The following is a 24,853-nucleotide window of genomic DNA, read 5'->3' on the forward strand; positions in this document are numbered from 1 at the left end:
CCACATCAGCTTTGTTGTAACATCTCTTTTTCTTTCAAGATCATTTTTCAAAACACTTGCCTTGTGGCCTGACTTGGAGGGTGTGGGGAGTGCAGTGTTGTGTAATGGTGATGGATCTCGGGTGTTAGAACAATGTTACACAACCCTGCATTTTTATCATTCTAGTGACTCTTACTGGACAAGGGGAGCTTACTTCTCTGCCAGATATTTATACAAGCTAATCAGAGGCTTGATACAATACAGATGGTGATAACCTTTTGCTATACAAAGTTCACGTCGAGTTTTTTGTTGGCCACAAAGGGTTTGCCTCATTCAGTATTCTGGACCAAAAAATTCTGTTTCTTAAATGCCTTTCATGGGATTGCAGATGATGTAAACTATTTCAAGAACACTAAAAGGAGAATCACGAGTTGGTCCTCTACCACATTCCACCAACATTACCACAGATCTATTTACTTCTTAGATCTGTGGGATGAAAAAATGTTTTTATTGAATTATGTTTTTATTCAAGTATGATGAAGCACAGAGATTGGGGGAGGGGTGAATTATTTTCAGTAAATCATCCACTCCCCCCTCTATCCTTAAAGTGCATCCAAACCGAGATCTTGTGTAATTCTTTGCTTGGACTACTAGTCCTGCTATTCTTCTTACTATTTTAAGCTTAATATATTGTCTTGCCAACAGATATAATGGTTCCCGTAAATATTCAGCAGTTCTCTGCAAGAAGAGAAGAAAAATATCAATAGAATCATAACTGAAAGTGTTTTTTATGTAATGAGTAGTACAGCCAGAAATCTCTGCAAATCCTAAGCAGGATATTAAGGAATGCTATTGACAGGAGTTAAAATTAATATTCCAAGATGGTATTTGTTCATGTCAGGACAATAAGAGCACAAAGAGAAAACTTTATCTTTTTTGGTGCAAAACTATACAATGTACAGCACACACACACGCGCACACACGCACACATTCTATATATTCCCACTGCTCACTTAAGACCAACGCACTCAAGTAACTCTCTCCAGCATATCCTAGAGTTTATCCACTCTGCTCATTCATTAATTGAATAAACATTTATGAGCCAGGCACTGTCAAGAATAGCATACTGGGGGAAAAAAAAGGCAATTTACATTTCTCTCCTCTTCTCCTCTTTTCCATCTCAGTTGTCACTTTTACAGTGTGTTGCTTACATAAACTGCCATGGTCGTGTAGGAGGGAGAGTGGAGAAGAGGAGCAAAAGCTGTGGGGGGTGTCCATGGAGGTTAGGTTATGATTTCCGCGTGGCACAACTCGGAAAGAGTTTATTGCTTAGTAGAGAGCAAGGGTGATGTAAACACAACTTGCCCACATCTTGGAGTACTAGGACTAGGGGTACCCTGTGAAACCTGATGTATAGCTTTAAAGATGGATAAAATAATGTCTCACTTCATGCCATCCGTGAGAGATAATTGGATTTTTCCCCAGAGGAGACACTGAACTAAGAAAATGTGTGTGTTTCAGTTTATTCCAATTATTGTTTATATTGATAGGGCTTTTTGCCTGAGGTGTGCACTAACTGAAAATGGAAATATATATACACACATATGTATATGTTTGTGTGTGTGTATATGTATCATACTTGATACATTTAAATTCATTCCAATGATTATTTTTTTATTGATACACAAATTGCCCCTTATTTGCCCGGAAGGACAGAGGAGTTTCTTCAGATTGACTTCTGATTCACTTTGGAGTGTCCTTGTAACCTTTAAGAGCTTCTTTGCTTTCTGTCATGACGGAATGTTCCAAGCTCATGTTGTATATTTCTTGTCCTAGACCTGAAATCAGTCATTTGTTCAAGAATTCTTGGTTCCTCTCAGTGGTAAACAGTATTTGGAGACAGCAGTAAGGGTTCTAAGGATGATCATTTCTACTGGGGCTGGTCCTTGAATCTGTCTTTTTTTTTTTCCTTCTTGTTTTAGCCAGTGTGTCTTTGGGATAAATTTCTAGATGTGGAATTGCTGGATCAAATGGTTAAATAGAAAAAAAATTAATGAAAAATTTGATAAGCTGACTCTCAAGCCCAATTGGAAAAGAGACTTTTCAAGGTTAACTACAGACATTTTAAAAGAGAAAATAAAAAGATGTTAGACTTTCCTTACCAGATATGAAAAAAATACTATGAACCAAAATACTATAGTAACCAAAACTATGTGGTATTGGCCCAAATATAGGTGAGTAAGTCAGTAAAATAGAATGAAGAGACTCTAACCAGGGAGAAAAACAGATCAATCAGTAAATGATTTGAGGAAAATTGCTTATGAAGTTGGATAAAAATCAAGGGAAAATGTATGGGTTTAATAATTTTTATAAAACAGAAGTGTTAGAGAAAAGAATATGCGACTGTGTTAATATGCTTGGGAAGAGGAAGCTCTCTAAAGCAGCGTACAAGGAGAGAAAGGAGGTAAGAGTGACTCCAGGGCTTTGGCCTGAGCACTGACTGCATCCTGGGCTGCTATTTATTGACGAATATTTATTGAGTATGTACTATCAATACTTGCCAAGTGCGGTCTAGACTTTGGCAATTAAGGAATTGAAAAGGAGATAAAAATACCTGCCTTCAAGGAAGTTGCATTTGAGGAGTAGACTAGGCTTTTGTTTGAAGTTGTCCTTGCCTTTGTCACCTCTGAATATCTTTGAGCTGTGTTGCAAAGAGGTTGAATCAAGTGAGCTCCTCCTCTCCCCATCTCGTCCCCCCCACCCCTGCCCTTCATCTCTAGCCTTTGCCTCTCCCTCTAAATAAGGTGGGGATGGCAGAGTTCCAAGAGATTTTTTTCTACCATTTTCCAAGATATCACAAGGTTCCATCAGTAAGAGAAGCTGTGTTTGTCAAAAAAGAAAATATTTCACTATCTGCCAATTAAGATTTTTTTTTTAATTCTTGGTTTTTCTAATACTAACTGTCGTTTCTATTTTGAGGCTCCAGTCAACTCGATGACAAAAAAACTCCATCTAGGTACTTCCCAGCAAACTCAAAATCAGAAATTTCTCAAGCGCTTCCCTTTTGAAAACTGAGCCACATTCAGGAATGTTTTCCTTTTCCCTTCCTCCCTCTAGTTGAGTGTAAGCTTTGGAGCTTCTGCAAAGCTGCAGTAAGGGAGGGTATGTTCACCTCTCAGCTCTGACGTTCCCTGCATTGTCCACCCTCTGGAATTGCCTCAGTGCTCTCATCAGTGGTCACGATGGTCACCACTGGTCACCTGCAGGTGGGTTTGTCAGCTTTGTCACCCTTGGTGCAGCAAGCTCCTGGAGCTTCCAGGATTTCTTCATATTGATATTGCAGAGAGAGAGAGACATGGCTTCTATGGTCCATGCTGCCAGCCACTGCCACCTCCTTAATATTGCAAAACTCCTCCAGGAGTCTTCATAAAGCACCAACTCTCTCCTAAGCCTCTCCAGGAATACACAGGACTCATCAGGTGCTCTCCCCTTGAAAATCCCACATAGTTATGTTCTATGGCCCTATGTCACTGTGACCAGCAGCACTTCTGTGGGACTTACCACTATCCCAGATATCCACATGGAAAGAGGACTCATGGATCCCTATACCCATACCCATAAAGGGATGTCAGACATCGCTCCTTCTGTGACTCAGTTGGGGAGCATGGAGGGTATGGGGGATGTGGAGCACAGAGCCTCACAGCAACATCTAAAATCTGGCGTTCTCCTCTTTTTCTCTTCCTCTCCTCCAAGGTTCTTTTTTTTATTATTATTATTTTATTTGTTATACAATTTTTAAATACATTTACAGTTATTACAAAATATTGACTATATTCTGTGTGTTGTACAAGACATCCTTGTAGCCTATCTTACACCCAGTGGTTTGTACCTCCCACTTCCCCACTGTTATATTGCCCCCTCAATGGTAACCATTAGTTTGTTTCCTGTATCTGTGAGTGTCCTTCTTTTTTGTTATATTCACTAGTTTGTTGTACATTTTAGATTCTGCCATCATAAGTGATATTGTACAGTATTTGTCTTTCTCGGTCTGACTAGTTTCACTTAGTATAATGCCCTCAAAATCCATCCATGTTGCTGTAAATGGCAAAATTTTATTCGTTTTTATGAGTAGTATTCCATTGTGTATACATACCACATCTTCTTTATCCATTCATCTGTTGATGGACACTTCGGTTGCTTCCATATTGGGGCATTTGTAAATAATGCTGCTATGAACATTAGGATGCATGTATCTTTTCAAATTACTGTTTTCGTTTTCTTCAGATATATACCCAGGAGTGAAATTGTTGGATCATACGGTAGTTCTATTTTTAAGTTTTTGAGCAACCTCCATACTGTTTTTCCACAGTGGCTGCAGGAATTTACATTCCCACCAGAAGTGTACAAGGTTTCCCTTTTCTTCACATCTTCACCAACATTAATTAATTCTATTCTTTTTTTTAAGCTCTTTATTGGAATGTAATTGCTTTACACTGTTGTGCCAGTTTTTGCTGTACAACAAAGTGAATCACTGTATTTATACATATTCTTTTTGATGATAGGCATTCAGAGGTTCTTTTCTTGTCTGGAGTGAGGAAATACCTCACACCTACCAAGTAGTCATCCCAAGTCTTCCTGTCATTCTTCAAGAGGGCAGCTTTTTTAAGCTTTCAGAGCCAAGAATTTTGATGTAGACCATAAACAGGCATTTCTTATTATGACTAGTTTATGCCAATAAATTTGAAGCCAAAAGGAAAAAACACCAAGAATTTTGAGACTGTTGATTGGGGCCCTTGGTGTGTGTATTTGGGAAATGTCTCTGTTAGTATCTCATGTTATTCTGCCACACACACCTGCCCTCCATTCCTGTCTTCAGTATGGTCCCTCAGCGCTACTTGTTTTCCTTTATTTCACTTGGTTTTTTGAGAAGCAGTGAAGTGTTTGAATACCTCTTCTCAAATTGCTGGCTTTCCAGATGTTTTCCAGAGTAATTTTTAGTTTGTCTTTAAATTCAGGGAAAAAAAAGCTATTAGCTTTTTCTTTAGCTCACAAACTCGAAAACAAGTTGGCAGGAATTATTGAAGAAGAATAAATAACCTGTTGATTACATGCTAATGAAATATGCTTTCTACAGATATGAAACTTATAATCTGAGAGAATCTGAATCTTCTAGCTGAGTTTGTGCCCTAAAATGAATTGCGGCAAAGTTATTTTAAAATCATAATGTCTCCTTTTAACTTTAACAGAACGTAGGTTACAGTGTTGCTCTTATCTTCTGAATGTCGTGTTTCTTGAATCATTGCCTAAGAAACATTGAATTCCTTCTAAGAAACTGCCAGAAAATATACCGTGGTGCTGCTTTACCTTCCCTACCCATGTCTAATGAAAAGCAACAACAGCAAATTTAATTATAAGCCAGATTCACCGCTGGATCTCTTGTGCCTTTACAGTACGATGTCAAAAAGCATCAGTGGCAATAAATATACAGCTTTTTTATAAGGTTTCATTTTTTTCCTTTTATCCGAAGGAATTGCATATAACATTATAAAGGTTAACTCACTTGTCCTAAAACCATAAAGCCCAATTGTCAAGTTGAGTGAATCAGTGTTTTCTCATGAAGAAAATCAGAAAAACAGCTGATTTTGTGCTAATACTGGGTGGTCCAAAAAAGATGAAGTATTGAATCAATTCTCCAATTTTGGAGGAGCAGTGGAAAAACAAACAGAGGAAGCAAGTGAGCCATTATTAACTCTGGAAAAGACATATTCTGTTAAATTTTCTTCTCATCCCGTTTTTAGTATGATGATGAGGTGGTTCAGCTAGGTAGGTAAGTGGGGAGCTGGCTAGATATGCTAGGAAGGAGATACAGAGGACTCAGATTTGGTGCATATTTTGAGCCTGAAAAGTCAATAAAAATAGTTTAATAATTGATAGTATTAATACAGATTCATTCCATAAACATTTGTTGCTCTTAATTAGCAAGTTCTATGGAACTGATGATGATGGTGATGCTGATTTATTTTATTTTATTTTATTTTATTTTGTTTTATTTATTTATTTTTTGGGAACCTTTATTAAGATACAGTTAACATACAATAAACTGCATATATTTAGAGCGTACAATTTGGTATCCCATTCTCCCAATTCACTCCCCTCCAACCCTCCCCGCTTTCCCCACTTGGTGTCCATATGTTTGTTCTCTACATCTGTGTCTCTATTTCTGCCTTGCAAACTGGTTGATTTGTACCGTTTTTCTATAGTCCACATATATGTGTTAATATACAGTATTTGTTTTTCTCTTTCTGACTCACTTCACTCTGTATGACAGTCTCTAGGTCCATCCATGTCTCTACGAATGTCCCAGTTTCATTGCTTTTTACAGCTGAGTAATATTCCATTGTATATATGTACCACATCTTTTTTATCCATTCATCTGTTGATGGACATTTAGGTTACTTCCATATCCTGGCTATTTTAAATAGTGCTGCAATGAACATTGGAGTGCATGTGTCTTTTTGAATTAAGGTGTTCTCTGGGTATATGCCCAGCAGTGGGGTTGCTGGGTCATATGCTAACTCTATTTTTAGTTTTTCAAGGACCCTCCATACTGTTCTCCATAGTGGCTGTATCAGTTTACATTCCCACCAGCAGTGCAAGAACGTTCCCTTTTCTCCACATCCTCTCCAGCATTTACTGTTTGCAGGCTTTCTGATGATGCCCATTCTAACCCATGTGAGGTGATACCTCATTGTCGTTTTGATTTGCATTTCTCTAATAATTAGTGATGTTGAGCAGCTTTTCATGTGCCTCTTGGCCATCCGTATGTCTCCTTTGGAGAAATGCCTATTTAGGTCTTCTGCCCATTTTTTGATTGGGTTGCTTGTTTTTTTGATATTGAGCGGATGAACTGTTTATATATTTTGGAGATTAGTCCTTTGTCTGTTGATTCATTTGCAAATATTTTCTCCCATTCTAAGGGTTGTCTTTACGTCTTGCTTATAGTTTCCTTTGCTGTGCAGAAGCTTTGAAGTTTCATTAGGTTCCACTTATTTTTGTCTTTATTTCCATTACTCTAGGGGGTGGATCAAAAAAGATCTTGCTGTTATTTACATCAAAGAGTGTTCTTCCTATGTTTTCCTCCAGGAGTTTTATAGTGACTGGCCTTACATTTAGGTCTCTAATCCATTTTGAGTTTATTTTTGTATATGGTGTTAGGGAGTGTTCTAATTTTATTTTTCCTGCATCTTGCTTTTTTTATTCACCAATACTTCAAGGAAATCCCACCGAATAAACAGATATCTCTGATTCATTTTTGACAGTATACCGTATTCCATTTTGTGAATATTCCATTATTTATTCAGTTGTTCACCAATTGGTGGATATTCACTTTGTTATCTTGTAACTGTAAACGTACTGCAAAATTGATGCTACATTTTAAATGCTTTTGAGCTTTGTTGTGGTTCTGTGAGAAGAGCAGTGCAGGTGCTGGTCTGTGCCTGTTTGTGTTTTACCCTCACTGATCAGTGTTGCATCCCTCACTCTTGTGAAATGGTAATGATGTGCACAAGAAGTCCCTTACCTACTGAGGGGGGCGCAGAGCAGGCCAACACAATACAAACTCATACTAACTTGCCCTGTTTCATTACAGCAAATTCTTCGTCATTCTAGAGAAAACTCAACAAAAGTTATATTTCTCATTACGGATGGATATTCCAATGGGGGAGATCCAAGACCCATTGCAGCATCACTGCGAGATTTTGGAGTGGAAATCTTCACTTTTGGCATATGGCAAGGAAACATTCGAGAACTGAACGACATGGCTTCCACCCCAAAGGAGGAGCACTGCTACCTGCTCCACAGTTTTGAAGAATTTGAGGCTTTAGCCCGCCGGGCATTGCATGAAGGTAATGGAAACCTCATGCAGTGCCTTTAAACAGGGTTTCCTTCTTGCTTATTACTTGAAACCCACTGGGGGGTAATACCAAGCCCTGTGAGGTCTTCGCTGAGCGTGATGGCCATGTGTCCTTTGTGTGTTATGAGCTGCGCTGAACTTCATAAGTAGAGATGACGTTCTGACCTCGCGACAGGAGTATTTGTTTGGTTTGGTTTTTTAACAGCCGTGATATATTTTAACTAAAATATCCATATGCTCCCGCCTGGAACCATTAGAATCAGTGGAATGAATTGAGGTGTGTTTTGAGGCCACACACGGAGTGGGAAGCCTTGACTTAGATCTCATCTGCAGTTATCTGGGAGGATGAAGTAACCATTCAGAGGCATGCATAGTGAACCTCACCAGCATGTTTCCAGAAATACACATGAAGATTATAGGGACAATAAATACTTAACACATACTTCTTGACCTGAGAGTCTGAAGATAGATATGCTTATAGATAAACCGAAGAGCAGTGACAGCAACAGGGAATAGCATCAATAAACCCATTCATCAGAGTTCTTTGTACACCATTTATAAGGATGTTTAGTTGAGTGACTTAAGTCAGGTGAACTTCCGGGTGTCGTATGGGCATGTATCTTTCATTGATCCAGGAGAGAAAATGCAGATTGGGAGGAGGGGATAGGGGATGTAGCCTCAGACCAAAGCCATGGAGCAAATGAGGCTTGATCTTTACAGGTATCCACATGAAAAATTCAGTTTGATGGGCAAATCATGGCAACACGAGGTTTCCTCGCAATTGCTGACATTCAAAATAAATGGGGCAAAAAAATAAATAAGTGGGTCAGTCCTGGTTCCAACAGAAGAGTGTAGAACAGCATCTCAGGCACCTACGGAGAGAGCAGAAAATCCCAATTAGTCACCTACTAGCTGAGTGGTCTTGGAGAAATTAGTTAACTTTTGCACCCCCTAGATTTCTTGTTAATAGAATAAGGTATAAGAATAGTACCTACTTCATAGGCTTATTCCAAGGATTAAATGGATTAATACATATAAAGTGACTAGTTACTGAGGGCTTATTATACTAAGCTCTCAATAACTGTCTATTATTACTATTACCTTAGCCAATTTCTCTAACATCTATGAGCTTCAGTTTCCTCTACTTTTAAAATGGAGGTAGTATAACATGTACCATATAGCTTTGTCAGGAGGATTAAATAAAATATTAAATTTCACGAACATCGTGTTTGGCACATGGCAGAAGTTCAGTAACTGAGGCTTTTTTTGTTTGTTTCTCCTTTTCTCTGGGAAGAGTGATGTATTGAGTGGGAAGACAGAGTGGCTGTTCCACTAGATGGGGTTATGAAATTATGGGTGCTATTAGCTGTGTTGTAGAGGACTCATTTCCAGTCCTGCCAACTTTCTATCTTGCAGAATGGGGGCCTTCTGCCCTAATGTGAGTTGAGTCCGAAACTGGCTGTGACAGAGTCTTCAAGGAAAGGATTTTGGTTACCATATTACAACAGAGTTTTGGAAGGCATCACTTTTATTACAATAACCTAATATCTAAAATGTGTAATACTCTGATCAAGTTTCCAGGTTTCATAAGAAAAGATCCTGTTTATACTGAAAAGAAATGATCGGGGCAAAGGAAGTGAACCTCATTTCCCCTGCCTCCATGTTCTCTGAAGCTACTTTCTTTTTTTATATATAGTTTTTTATTTTTATACAATTTTTAAAGGTTACTTTCCATTTACAGTTATTACAAAATATTGGCTGTATTCCCTGTGTTGTACAAGACATCCTTAAGCCCATCTTACACCCAAGAGTTTGTACCTGCCATTCTCCCACCCCTATATTGCTCCCCCTGCACTGGTAACCACTAGTTTTTTTCTCTCTGTGGGTCTGCTTTCAATGTGGATGGATCCACTTATGGTCTCAAGACTGTCCATGTTTGAAAAATGGTTCTGATGAACCCAGTGACAGGGCAAGAATAAAGATGGAGATGTAGAGGACAGACTTGAGGACACGGGTGGGTGGAGGGGTGAAGGGGAAGCTGGGACAAAGTGAGAGAGTAGCACTGACATGTATACACTACCAAATGTAAAATAGATAGCTAGTGGGAAGCTGCTGCATAGCACAGGGAGATCAATTCGATGAGGGGAGATGACTTAGGGGGCTGGGGTAGGGAGGGTGGGAGGAGTCACGGGAGGGAGGGGATATGGGGATATATGTATAAATACAGCCGATTCACTTTGGTGTACAGAAAAAAAAACTGGCACAACAGCGTAAAGCAATTATAGTCTAATAAAGAGCTTAAAAAACTAAACTAAACTAAAAGGCTTGTGGGCAAAAAAAAAAAAACTGTCCATGTTTGTGGCCATTCTCAGTAGGTGTAGGTTCCAGAATAATAGCTTTCCCCATGTGCACCTTGTTCACTTCTCTCTCTCTGTCCTAAATGCCAGTGCACCAGTCTTATGACTACGGTTTTCTTGCCTCCTCGACTGCCAAATAAACCTGTGTCTCAGAGCTAAGCCCAAGATGCCCATGTTGCAGATCTTGTACCCACACTACAGTCTGTTGGATGGGGCTTTAATAGGGTACTTCGGGTGGGGGGGGCTTCCCTTTACTTTGTCCCTATCTATTGTTCAGGGTCTTAATGCATAGAAATAGATGTCCCATAACTGAAGCCATCACCAGTCTCCTTTCTGAGTATTCAATGGCAGTTCATGTGTCTCGCTGAAACTCACTCATCTGCGTTTCTGCTCTGGGCCCATCACTATATCTGGGCTTAGCACCGTGGACCTAGCACTGGAATTTAGGCTGAGACTTTTGAACTTCCCCATCAGGGTGAATGGAACTTACTGCGTGCCTGATTCTAGGCCATCCATTCTTGATAAGTCACAGTCAACCTTACCCTACCCTGTTAAGTCACTTTCGGAACAGGACAGCTCTGCCTGAGTTGTTGAATTCCCAGCATGGTTCACTTTAGAGCATTGCTCAAGTAATCACTATGGTCTCCTTTTATACAACAAGTGAAAATTTATTTAAAATTGAGAGAGAAACCAGATCCCGGTTCTATTATTCAACCTGTGTGGTGCCAATGTCTCAGTCTTTAATCAGATAATTATAGAGTGATATTTTTTCTTAAGTCAGCAGCTCACCATCAGCACCCTTAGACAGCAGTCAGGATTGCAGCTTTACTTATTTGAGCAAGGAGCCTGGAAATCCGGTTTCTGCTGCCTGACCTCATGCTGGTGTGGAAGCCAGGGGACTGACCTGGAGAACCAACTGCATTACTTCCTGCTGCAGCTGGAGATTCCTCGCTGAAACTACTTCACTTCTGCCTGACCCTGCCTGGCCTCGAGAACTTATGATGAGGTCCCAGACTGAAATAGCTTAACCAGCTGAATCAAATTCCCAGTCTGTGGTCGTGCAAATCACACACCTTCGTATTTGGATGGGAGTGGGGAGCAGCTGGGAATTTGACAGAAATGAAAAGATATCTTCTCCAGCTTGCACGTTAATTGTGGTAATGAGAGAATGTGATTCAACTGCTCATTCATTTTTTTATGACCCCTGTCCCATGTGCTTGGTAGATCTGCCTTCTGGGAGTTTTATTCAAGAGGATATGTCCCATTGCTCATATCTGTGTGAAGCCGGCAAGGACTGCTGTGACCAGATGGCAAGCTGCAAATGTGGGACACACACGGGTCAATTTGAGTGCATCTGTGAGAAGGGGTATCATGGGAAAGGTCTGCAGTACGAATGCACAGGTGAGTGCCCGGTCTGTGCGTAACTGTGTCAGTTGTCTGTTCCTCTGTAGGAATCGATCCCCACATTCAGTGGCCTAAACACTAAGTATTTGTTTTTGCTTATGAGTCTGTGGGTCAGTGGGGCAGCACTTTTGGTCTCAGCTGTGATGACTCATGCATTTGTCATTGGCTGTGAGTGGGATTGGCTGCCCTGCAATCTTACCTGAGTACTCTCACCTGTTTGGAGATTGGCTAGCTGGAGGCTGATCTAAAATGGCCTGTCTAGGGCCACTAGGCTGCCCTTTTGTGACCTCTCAGACTCCATGAGGCCAGCCCAGGCTTGTTCACATGGTGGGGGCAGAGTTCCAAGAGCGAGAATGGCCTCTTGAAGCCTAGGTTCAGATCTGAGAAGGGGGAAGATTTGGAGCCTTTTATTTGGAATCAGTCAATAGCCAAATTGCCAAAATATGCCTCAGCCTCTGTAAGAACAACTTAGGATTCTTGGGTTCTAAAGTATATTGTAGGAAATATCAAATATTTTGAAGTAGTATGTGGTTTTTCTGTGATAGCATTTTGTTTGTTCTGTTTTACCTAAAAAGTAACACTTTTTAAGTGTTTTCAGAACTTACAGCTCCTCCATGGTTTGCTATTTGGGAAAAAAATGTATTCCCGTGGAAATTAACAGCCACCAGGAGAATTTCAGGGCAGTGTTTACTTTATACTGTCCAGTGTGGTCTTTCACTGCTTGTTTCATGTGAACGTTATTTCCTTCTGATATTTGAAAGGGAGGTAGGTCTGCCCTGTAACACAGAAACGTGGTTCTCCCAGGGGTAAACCTCCCAGGTCTTTGACCTGCTCTGCTTTCTCCCTTTTCTTCTCCTCGTGTTCTTCTTTTACTCACTTTTACTTCTTTTTTTACATTGAAGTATAGTTGATTTACTATGTTGTGCTAGTTTCTGCTGTACAGCAAAGTGATTCAGTTATACATATATACACATTCTTCTTTTAATGTTCTTTTCCATTGGGGTTTATCACAGGATATTGAATATAGTTTCCTGTGCTCTACAGTAGGACCGTGTTGATCCATGCTGTATATAATAGTTGGCATTTGCTAGTCCCAACCTCCAATACTTGCTTTCATTCTTATTGCTCCTCATCTCCCTTCCCCCAGTGTTTCCTCCTCCCTTCTTCCCCCTCCCAGTGGCCCTGATCCCAGCTGCAGACATCCTTCCTAGGTCCGAGCATCCAATGCTCGCCCAGCAGAATTACTCCTTTCTTGGCCCAGCTCCCACACCACCCAGCAGGATTTCTCATTTAAGCAGAAAAAAGGGAGGGGGGATCCGCCCAACTGCCTCTGAGCTGGCAAAATGCCTCCCCGTGAATCTTCCCACACTTTCATGAACAGCCCAGCTCAGCACCCTCCCCAACACCCCCTCTCTCCCTCCCCCTGTCCAAGCCCACCAAACACAGGCAGAAGCTCTCATTTTCTTTGCTGCATGCTGTAGTCAGCATGTCTGCTTTCCGTGTGGTCCTAGACTGAGCTGATCCCTGCCAACAAGCCGCTGCCGTGTGGCTGCCCAGCAGCCTCAGCCACGCTGTGCCCACCCCCCCCCCGCCATCCCCCCATCCCCAGGCGTGTAATCTTGCATCCCAGGGGATAAGCTGCAGGAAGAGAGGGGGGCAGTTCACAAACCCACTGCCCCCAGTTACCCAAGTCACTGTGGCTGCTACCAGTCGTGCATTCCCGGCTGAAAGGCATAGCGGTCTGTAGTATGTTCGCGGTTGGGTGGACCTGTTAGTGGAGCCTCAGTAGAGGGGACAGAAGCACTTTGGCAACTGGTTCCAGCCAAGAACACCAAGCACAAAAGGATTCATTTATCCATTCCTTCTCTTAAATTAGTAAGCCTTCCTTACGTGCAAGATTTCAGTTAGATCCAGTTCACTGATATAAATGTTTTCTGGAAACTTGGCTGTGCCATGAAGAGTGTGGGATGTTAGTTCTCTGAGCAGGGATCGAACCCATGCCATCTGCAGTGGAAGCGCGGAGTCTTAACCACTGGGCCACCAGGAAGTCCCCAATATACATGTTGATATTGTCATCTTCAGTATTTGTTTTTCAAGGATTAGAGAAAGTGGTATTGGAACTCTGAGCTGTTATTTGCACACTTGCGGGAGGCAGTACTCGTCATTGGCTTCTTCTGCGTGCTACGAGCAAAGAGACAATAAATTATAGCCTTCTGATGACATGAAAGACTCATTACTAGAGTCTTACCTTTTGGAAAGACAGGAAGAAATATTATCTAAATCATCCAGCACTGAAAACCCGGAAGCTGTGAGCCTCTAAAATCCATTTAGTTGACAGATGTTCCTGAGCACTTTCTCTGTGCCAAGCCTGGCGCTAGGCACCAGGCAGGGCTTCAGTGGTGAACAGACAGACATGGTGCCTACCTTTTTGGAACTTGCAATCTAACTACACAAATCAGTTTGTAATCCCAAACTGTGATGTGCAGTATGAAGAAGGAACTCCAGAGAAGATTAGACTAAGATTGATCATATTCTCTAAACTGAGAACTTAAGGATGACTAGATGATAGTTATTGCTTCGGGAGAGAATGTTACCTTTCCTTCAGAATAGTTGGAATGCTGAGTATTTATCCTCATTGTAGAAACAGTGTCTTTCAGAAGCAAATCTTTTAGAACCAAAAGAAACCTAAGATATTATCTGCTCTAAACCCTTCATTCTACAAGAGGAAATTGAGGTCTCAGGGAAAGATGAGTATTTTGTTCAAGATGACATATCCCACCATCAATCAGCCAGACCCAGGAAGGGACTCAGGACACTTTTCTCTAAATCCTGTTTCCAAGATATCAAACTGCTTGTTTTCCTTTTTTTGAAAAAAGCTTCTTGGATATGTTGCTTTTCGGAGACCATAACCACTGAACTGTACTCAATGTGTTTAAAAAAGCAAAAAGATCTGGCTCAAATACAGCCTCCGATACAAACTATGTGGCTTTGGATGATTAATCGCTTCTGATTCTCAGTTTCTTCTATAAAATGGGCTTCATAGTGATATAGTTTTATGTGTGTGTGTGTGTGTATATATATAAAGGTATGGTTTTATGTATATTTGTATTTTGGTATCATTTTATACACTCATGTATATCTATGTATGTGTACATATATATGTATATAGAAATATACCTATGTGTGTATATACATATGTATATATGTGTAGATAAATAGATAGATGGTTGGGTAATTGCGAGAATATACTTAGAATGCCTAGGACAGTATCTGGCACATCAGTTCTCAATCAGTGGTAGCTTTTCTCATTAATCATTATTATGAGATAATATAAATATTTTGAGAAAGCTAATGAATGAACACTGAAATACTTTTCTCAAGAATGAGATACTTGAAGATAAGGGACATCATCTATTTTGTAAATTCCTCTCTTCTGGATGAGGCTGGTGGCCCTAACCTGAGGAGCGGTGCTATGGAGGGGTTAAGGAAGCTCCCTGCATGCAGGTGAATACCATCGAGAAGACGAGCCGCTACTAAAGGTGGATACCATACTGACCTGATGAGTACCCAGGGAAAACCAAAAATCCTGTGTGAGAAAAGGCAGTGGGATAATGTGCTGTTGAATATTGAAGTAGAGGTTGTTTGCTTGGTTAGGGAAAAGTTATATGCGGAGGCAAATTGTATTTGTTAATTTCATAGAAAAGTAGAAGACTAGAGCTGGCTGTAAGGGGTTTTGTCATCATTCACTTGGGAGATGAGGAAACCGCATCCCATATAAGAAGGTTTTTTTTTTTTCTTTTTTCGTCATAAATCAATGCTTTATGAAAGGCTGTTGATTTTTGTTTTTTTTTTTTTTTAAACCTATATAACTCATTTTCATTTACTGCAGATATTTTGTATAATTCAGAAATTCCGGTCTGGGACTTTAATACCACCTGAGCAGGTGTAAAGTGTTGAGAAAACATCCTTCTAGGATTAGTTATTGAACTTAAGGGAAGAGGACTGAAAAACTGTGGAATCTAATGAAAAGAAGGTGCTTCCAATTTCTAGCTCTGGGATTACTTTCCTCGTGCTTCACGTTGAACACAGGTGTTTGGAAAGTGGTGCTGATGCTGAGGACAGCAGTATAACTGCTGATGATAGTAACGGTCGTAGCTAATAATTAAGTAGCACTTACTGTATCCCTGTATCCCAGACACCATTTCAAGCATTGATATGTATTAACTCATGTAACGGTCACAGTAACTCTCGGGAATATTGTTGCACTTCAGAGACAAGGAAACTAAAAGTCTGAGAGGTTAAGTAACTTGTCCAGGGTCACACAGCCAATACAGCTGATTTATGAACCCAAGTTGTCTGGCTCTGGAGTCTACCATCTAGCCATAGAGATAGACATTCAACAAATAAACACAATTAAAAATATAATTTCAAATTCTGAGAAGTATTAGCTTGACCCTTATGAGATCATCAATATCTGATTACTTTCAGCCCACACGGTAGCAGCTTCAGGCAGTTCAGCCTAATCCTAGGCAGGAAAAGAAGAGAACGAATGATGTAAAAGACAAACCTGATCATGTCACACCCCTGCTTACTGTTTTTTAATTATGACTCATTTACCAAGTAAACTTCAAGCTCCTAGGCATTTGACCTCTCTTTACCCTCTGAGCTAAAAGCTGGAGCTAATTAGAGAGTTTCCCCTAAATATCACCCTGTTTCATTCTTCAGACCTTTTTTATGCTTCTTCAGATTCCCTTTCCCACCACACCCAACTATTGGCTTTGTTCCTGCTTCATCAGACTAGTGATTTAACGGGCAGTGTTTTTCTAGTTCATCCGTATCCCCACCGCCTGCCTTCAGACCCCATCAAGAAAACGGATGAAGGTAAGAGGCCAAGTTTAATACCAGAATCTTAAATGGACAAGAACTCATTATTGAAATCTTAGGCAATTGCCGGGTTCCCACCTCTGCCTTGGGCACCACAGGATCCTTAGCACAAAGGCATGTGGTAAGACATGTTTAAGAATGTATTCAATTTGTTTGAATGCAAAATATTTACATTGGTTAAATTTTGTCAGCAGTAAAGCAAGCACAGTGTATGGGTTAATTCACCAGATGAGTCATTTTTTACATGGCTAGATCATCATAATCCTTTCTGAATAGCCAGTGAACTTCTGTTGTAAATCCAAGCAGTTGCAGCTGTTGTGAATTTCCCCTGAAGGGATTTGAGAGACAAGAGTATGGAGACAATAGGCATCTTGAGGACACTGCTTTGCAGGCATGGACTCCATTCAGTGAGTTTGGAATGATTAGCAGATTGAAAATTATAGCCGCGTAGGGGCCAAGGCTGAGGACCAGATGATGAGCCAAAGCCCTGGTTATATTATTTTTCATAAAAGGAGGATACATAATAGAAATGGTAACAATGGAATATTTGTGTGGGAATATCTTATTACACATGTAAATATATGCACACAAACCCCACCCTCACCCTGCACGCACGCACACACACATGCACTTTTTCCTGTCTAACTAGTATATCATTTCTTTGGAAAGAGAAAGGACAGAGAGCTCTAGAAATTCTTGAATAGAAACCAGAACATTTGGAAATCTCTGAGCAGAGCGTAGCTGATTTTTTTCCCAAAAAATATCCCCAGCGGTGCCTAATAATGGATTTGTAAGGTGTAAAGAATTCGTACAATGTATTCCTCTTCGCTTTTTTATGAGGGAATATTCCTGGCATGTTGACACTGGTTTCCATCAGCTTGAGAAGGATGGGCCACTGCTGCCTGGACTGGGCCAGTGTGTGCAGTTTGCCACTGACTGAGGTAAGGTGTTCAGTCCTGATGGTGCATTTTTCCAGTCTATCATAATTTTTATAGCAGGAAAACGCATACAATTAGAGTGTATGTGTGAAAACATCACCAAACTCCAAAGTCAGAGTATTGTATTTCAGCTCAGTTATTGTGTTCTTCAGGTCCGTACCTTCTATTTGGTCCTTCGCTATACTTTCTATTTCTTTGCTGTTCTCAACTGTATTCAGTCTTCTCCCAAGTTTGGTGAGCATCTTTATGGCCGTGACTTTGATTTCTTTATCAGGCGAATTACTTCTCTCTGTTTAATTAAGGGTTTTTTCTGAGGTTTTGTCTTGTTTTGTTTGAAATGTATTCCTCTGTTTCTTCATTTTCCTTGACTGTCTGTGTTGCCTTCTGTGCATTAGATGAAAGAGACACCTCTCTCAGTCTTGCGGGACCGGCCGCATGGAGGTGACCCTCATCCTTCACCCCTCCCCTAGCTCTTCGTTGTGATTGTCCCAGCAGCCAATTTAATTTTTAATTCATTTTAGTTGAGGGTGTGCAAAGACCTGTCAGTGTCCCAAAAGGGGAGGGTCTCAGTCAGCACCTAGATTCAGGCTGTTTGGAATTCATCCCTTCAGGCAGCAGCTTTTAAAGTATGCAAATATATACAGTCCTCTGGGACCACAAGTGTAAGACCTGTTGGCCGCCAGAGCCGGGTGAGAGAGGTGTCCCCTGGGTGGCAGTCACAAAAACTGGGGCTCCAGGAGGTATCAGCAAGATGTGACGAGGCAGAGAGAGCACGCAAAGATGCCACCCAACTGCCTGGGTTCCCTGAGAGCACCTCTGTAGGCCTCTAATTGCTTGGCAAAGCCGAAGCCACCCCTCAGGCTCCAGAAGAAGCAAATAGGCCTTTTTCACAGAAAGAGGAGGGGGAGCGCTGGGGACTGTGTTTCAGTCTATTGTCTGTCTGTCTGTACAGTGCCCTAGGGGTGGTAGCCTGCCAGGAACTGTCTCGCCAATTGTTACAGTCCCAGGGGACCCAGGAACGAACACACACACACCCCCCACCCCCACCCCGCCACCTCCAGATCCAGGCTATCCAGGGGCATCTCCTAGGAGGTGGCCACAAAAACCAGACATGTGCGAAAGCCCCCCTCTGGGAGATACGGGCATTTTGGAGCGTGGCCAGGGAGTGCAGGAAGATAGCACCTCCCCTTGGAGATCTCGAAAAGACTGTCGTTAGCACTTACACGTGTGTTTAATTAGAAACCTGCCCCTCAGGCTGCAGCTATGGTGATTCGCTAGCAGGCCACATTCACTGAAAGTCTAAGCTGGGTCTGTGGCCTCTTTCTGTCTCTTGGAAGCTGTTTAGGAACTCTTTCTCCATTGGGTACAGTCCCATGGGGCCCACAAGCATACGCCCCACCAGCCTCCACAGCCAGGCAACCAAGGTGTATCCCCTGCTCAGCAGCCGCAAAAACCAGGGCGTCAGTCACGTGTGACGCTCCCCTTCGGGAGATACTGTGGCTCTAGAGCACAGCAGAGGGAGAGTGTATAGATGGCATCTGCTGGAAAAAGAAGAAGAAAAAAAGGTGGTACCCACTGGCTAGAGTGAGGAAGAGGAAGGGGGTGAGGATGGTGTCCGTCCGCCAGTAGGCCCCCAGGTGTGTGCTAAACTCGGAGGCTTTAAAATTAGCAAATGAACTTCAGTGACCTCAAATCTGGGTGCCTCCGGACCTACTGCCTCTGCACTGAGCCCTGGGGCATGTGAGTCAAGAAAGCCCATTGAGAGGCGTTTCTCGGTTCCTTATAGTCTGTGGGTGTCGTGGACTCTAGCCCTGTTGGTTTTCAAAGCTAGATGTTTTGGGGTCTTGTCTCTCAGATGCAGGCCTTACAAGTTGGGTGCCCACTGTGGGGTTCAAACTCCTCCCCCTTCAGGGAGCAGCTCCAGGTTCTGAGTTCTCTCTGGATTGCGGGTGGCCTTGCCGGATGGGGTTTATGGCGAGGTTGTGTCCCCAGCCGCTCCTGCCTGCTTCGACATGGGCCTTCTCTCATTTGCCTGATGTGCAGGCATTGCTCAGACAGCTTTTGGTTTTTTTCAAAGGAAGTTGTTGCATATGTGGCTGCAGATTCAGTGTGTCGTGGGAGGAGGTGAGCCCGGGATCCTCCTGCATCACTATCTTGAACAGAACCTCCCAAAGTCAGTGTGCTGTTTCCTTTAGAAATACTCATAAATGTACCCAATATTTTAAAATTGTTAAAAGAAGGATTATGACCAATTTCTGATTCTTGCTGTAAAATCTTCCTCTTTCCTTTCTTTTCCCCAGCCCCACTATAAGTAACTGTTAACAATAACAATGAAAGGGAGACACAGGAAAAACAGTTAATATCTGTGAAATCAGTAATCTTCAGATGTTTTTGCTCATGCAACCCCTAAAGAAAGATTGAAAACACACGTGCCCCTCATTGATTTTTAAGAGGCCCTCTAAACTTTTCAACAGGGTTTCTGAAGATGGCATTTCCATAGTACTGTATTGACATTTTAAAATAAAACTGTTGCAGGACTATTCTGTACCCACCGAAATGTAAGTACTGCAGCAAACTTGATTCTTTCTAGTAGTATCCATATATGAACAAACACCTTTCTAAAACAAAATTTTTATTGAAGTATAGTTGATTTACAATGTTGTGTTAGTTTCAGGTGTACAGCAAAATGTTTCAGATTTATATATATTATATATATATATTCTTTTCCAGATTCTTTTCCATTATATGTCATTACAAAATGAGTAGAGTTTCTTGTGCTATACAGTAGATCCTTGTTGGTTATCTAGTTTATATATAGTAGTGTGTACATGTTAATCCCAAACTCCTAATTTATCCCTTCTCCCCCCTTTCCCCTTTGGTAACCATAAGTTTGTTTTCTATGTCTGCAAGTACCTTTTATTTAAATGCGAAAACTTTGCATGTTTTCTTAGATCTCTTCCAATCCACTTCTACCACATAATTCTATTCTAATGTGACATATTTTTATGTCCTAAAGCCTTTTATAGATCACAGAATTCTACTTCTCTGTTACAAAAATTGTCGCTATAAATTGGAATTTTTACATTTTCTGCGACCAAAATTGCTGACAGATTTATTATTGCAATTGTTATTCATATGTAATTTGTCAAACAATGTTACACATTTTGATAATTATTACATATAAAAATAAGGTGCTATTAGAGTCATGTCTTTTTTTTTTTTTTATTGGAATATAATTGCTTTACACTCTTGTACCAGTTTTTGAAGTACACCAAGGTCAGTCATCTGTGTTTATACACATATCCCCGTATTCCCTCCCTCCCTCAACTCCCCCCCCTCCCCGTCCCAGTCCTCTAAGACATCATCCATCATTGAGTTGAACTTCCTTTGTTATACAGCAACTTCCCACGGGCTATCTATTTTACAGTTGGTAGTATTTATATGTCTATGCTACTCTCTCACTTCATCTCAGCTTCCCCTTCACCCCATCGCCCCCCCAAACCTTGAGTTCTCCAGTCCATTCTCTGCATCTGCATCCTTATTCTTGTCTTGTCACTGAGTTCATCAGTATCATTTTTAGATTCCGTATATGTGAGTTAGCATACAATATTTGTCTTTCTCTTTCTGACTGACTTCACCCTGTATGACAGACTCTAGGTCTATCCACCTCATTATAAATAGCTCCATCTCATTCCTTTTTATAGCTGAGTAATATTCCATTGTATATATATGCCACTTCTTTATCCATTCATTTGTTGATGGGCATTTCGGTTGCTTCCATGTCCTGGCTATTGTAAATAGTGCTGCAATAAACATTCTGGTACATGTTTCTTTTGGGATTATGGTTTTCTTTGGGTATATGCCCAGTAGTGGGATGACTGGATCATGTGGTAGTTCTATTTGTAGTTTTTTAAGGAACCTCCAAACTGTTTTCCATAGTGGCTGTACCAACTTACATTCCCATGAACAGTGCAGGAGAGTTCCCTTTTCTCCACACCCTCTCCAACATTTGTTGTTTCCAGACTTTGTGATGATGGCCATTCTGACTGGTGTGAGGTGATACCTCATTGTGGCTTTGACTTGCATTTCTCTGATGATTAGTGATGTTGATCATCTTTTCATGTGTTTGCTTGCCATCTGTATGGCTTCTTTGGAGAAATGTCTATTTAGGTCTTCCGCCCATTTGTGGATTGGGTTATTTGCTTTTTTGGTATTAAGCTGCATGAGCTGCTTGTATATTTTGGAGGTTGATCCTTTGTCTGTTGTTTCGTTGGCAACTATTTTTTCCCATTCTGAGGGTTGCCTTCTAGTCTTGTTTATGGTTTCTTTTGCTGTGCAAAAGCTTTTAAGTTTCATGAGGTCCCATTTGTTTATTCTTGATTTTATTTCCATGATTCTAGGAGGTGGGTCAAAAAGGATCTTGCTTTGATGGATGTCACAGAGTGTTCTGCCTATGTTTTCCTCTAGGAGTTTTATAGTGTCTGGCCTTACATTTAGGTCTTTAATCCATTTGGAGTTTATTTTTGTGTATGGTGTTAGGAAGTGTTCTAATTTCATTCTTTTACATGTTGCTGTCCAATTGTCCCAGCACCACTTATTGAAGAGGCTGTCTTTTTTCCATTCTGTATTCGTGCCTCCTTTGTCAAAGATAAGGTGCCATTATGTGTTTGGGCTTACCTCTGAGTTCTCTATTCTATTCCATTGATCTTCCTTTCTATTTTTGTGCCAGTACCATACTGTCTTGATCACTGTGGCCTTGTAGTATAGTTTGAAGTCAGGAAGCTTGGTTCCACCAGCTCCATTTTTCCTTCTCAAGATTGCTTTGGCTATTCGGGGTCTTTTGTGTTTCCATACAAATTGTAAGATTTCTTGCTCTAGTTCTGTGAAAAATGCCATGGTAATTCGATCGGGATTGCATTGAATCTGTAAATTGCTTTGGGTAGTACAGTCATTTTCACTATGTTGATTCTTCCAATCCAGGAACATGGTATGTCCCTCCATCTATTTGTCATCTTTGATTTCTTTCATCAATGTCTTAAAGTTTTCTGCATACAGATCTTTTGCCTCCTTAGGCAGGTTTATTCCTAGGTATTTTATTCTTTCTGTTGCAATGGTAAATGGGAGAGTTTCCTTAATTTCTCTTTCTGCTCTTCCGTTGTTAGTGTATAGGAATGCAAGAGATTTCTGTACATTAATTTTATATCCTGCTACTTTACTAAACTCATCAATTAATGCTAGCAGTTTTCTGGTAGATTCTTTAGGGTTTTCTATATATAATATCATGTCATCTGCGAAGAGTGACAATTTTACTTCTTCTTTTCCAGTTTGGATTCCTTTGATTTCTTTTTCTTCTCTGATTGCTGTGGCTAACACTTCCAGAACTATGTTGAATAATAATGGTGTGAGTGGACACCCCTGTCTTGTTCCTGTTCTAAGAGGGAGTTCTTTCAGTTTTTCCCCATTTAGAATGATGTTGGCTTTTGGTTTCTCATATATGGCTTTTATTATGTTGAGGTAATTTCCTTCTGTGCCCATTTTCTGGAGAGCTTTTATCATAAATGGATGTTGAATTTTGTCAAAAGCCTTTTCTGCATCTATTGAGATGATCATATGGTTTTTATTCTTCAATTTGTTGATATAATTTATCATGTTGATTAATTGCATATGTTGAAGAATCCTTGCATCCCAGGGATAAACCCCACTTGATCATGGTGTATGATTTTTTTAATGTGCTGTTGGAGTCTGTTAGCTAGTATTTTGTTGAGGATTTTTGCATCAATATTCATCAGTGATATTGGCCTGTAATTTTCTTTTTTTGTGCTATCTTTGCCTGGTTTTGGTATCAGGGTGATGGTGGCCTCGTAGAATGAGTTTGGGAGTGTTCCTCCTTCTGCTATATTTTGGAAGAGTTTGAGAAGATAGGTGTTAGCTCTCCTCAAAATGTTTGATAGAATTTGTGCGTGAATCCATCTGGCCCTGGGCTTTTGTGTGTTGGGAGATTTTTGATCACAGTCTCAATTTCCGTACTTGTGATTGGTGTGTTCATAGTTTCTATTTCTTCCTGGTTCAGTCTTGGAAGATTGTATTTTTCTAAGAATATATCCATTTCTTCCAGATTATCCAATTGATTGGCATATAGTTGCTTGTAGTAGTCTCTCATGATCTTTTGTATTTCTGTGGTGTCCATTGTTACTTCTCCTTTTTCATTTCTAATTCTGTTGATTTGCACCTCCTCCCTCTTTTTCTTGATGAGTCTGGCTAATGGTTTATCAATTTTGTTTATCTTCTCAAAGAACCCTTTTAGTTTTATTAATTTTTGCTCTTGCTTCCTTCCTTTCTTTTTCATTTATTCCTACTCTGATCTTTATGATTTCTTTCCTTCTGCTCACTTTGGGGTTTCTTTGTTCTTCTTTTTCTAATTGTTTGAGGTGTAAGGTTAGGTCGTTTATTCAATATTTTTCTTGTTTCTTAAGGTAGGACTGTATTGCTATAAACTTCCCTCTTAGAACTGCTTTTGCTGCATCCCATAGGTTTTGGGTTGTTGTGTTTTCATTGTCATTTGTTTCTAGATATTTTTTGATTTCCCCTTTGATTTCTTTAATGATTTCTTGGTTGTTTAATAGTGAGTTGTTTAGCCTCCATGTGTTTGTAATTTTTGCAGTTTTTTTCCTGTACTTGATATCTAGTCTCACAGTGTTGTGGTCTGAGAGGATGCTTGATATGATTTCAATTTTCTAGAATTTGCTGAGATTTGATTTGTGACCCAAGATGTGATCTATCCTGGAAAATGTTCCATGTGCACTGGAGAAAAAAGTGTATTCTGTCATTTTTGGATGGAATGTCCTATAAATATCAATTAAGTCGAGATGGTCTAATGTGTCATTTAAAGCCTGTGTGTCTTTCTTTTCTGTTTGGATGATCTGTCCATTGATGTAAGTGGGGTGTTCAAGTCTCCCACTATTATTGTGTTCTTGTCGATGTCCCCTTTTATGGCTGTTAGCATTTGCCTTATGTATTGAGGTGCTCCTATGTTGGGTGCATAGATATTTACCATTGTGATATGTTCTTCTTGGGTGGATCCCTTGATCATTATGTAGTGACCTTCCTTGTCTCTTGTAATAGTCTTTACTTTCAAGTCTAATTTGTCTGATATGAGTATTGCTACTCCAGCTTTCTTTTGACTTCCATTTGCGTGGAATATCTTTTTCCATCCCTTTCCTTTCAGTCTGTATGTATCCCTTGGTCTGAAGTGGGTTTCTTGTAGGCAGCATTTAGAAGGGTCTTGTTTTTGTGTCCATTCAGCCAGTCTGTGTCTTTTGGTTGGAGCATTTAATCCATTTACATTTAAGGTGATTATTGACATATGTGTTCCAATTACC

The 24,853-nt window shown here is 40.5% G+C and overlaps 1 protein-coding gene across 1 annotated transcript in view; it reads left to right on the plus strand.

The window, feature by feature from the left end:
- Window positions 1-24,853, plus strand: part of SVEP1 (sushi, von Willebrand factor type A, EGF and pentraxin domain containing 1) — a 200,802-nt gene that overhangs the window by 31,791 nt on the left and 144,158 nt on the right. Inside the window, exons 2-3 of the mRNA XM_057722390.1 lie at window positions 7,628-7,883; window positions 11,473-11,649. Coding sequence (XP_057578373.1) covers window positions 7,628-7,883; window positions 11,473-11,649 — 433 coding nt within the window. The remainder of the gene's footprint in view (window positions 1-7,627; window positions 7,884-11,472; window positions 11,650-24,853) is intronic.

This window comes from Hippopotamus amphibius, chromosome 2, assembly GCF_030028045.1.
Source record: "Hippopotamus amphibius kiboko isolate mHipAmp2 chromosome 2, mHipAmp2.hap2, whole genome shotgun sequence".
In the NCBI taxonomy this organism is placed as follows: domain Eukaryota; kingdom Metazoa; phylum Chordata; class Mammalia; order Artiodactyla; family Hippopotamidae; genus Hippopotamus; species Hippopotamus amphibius.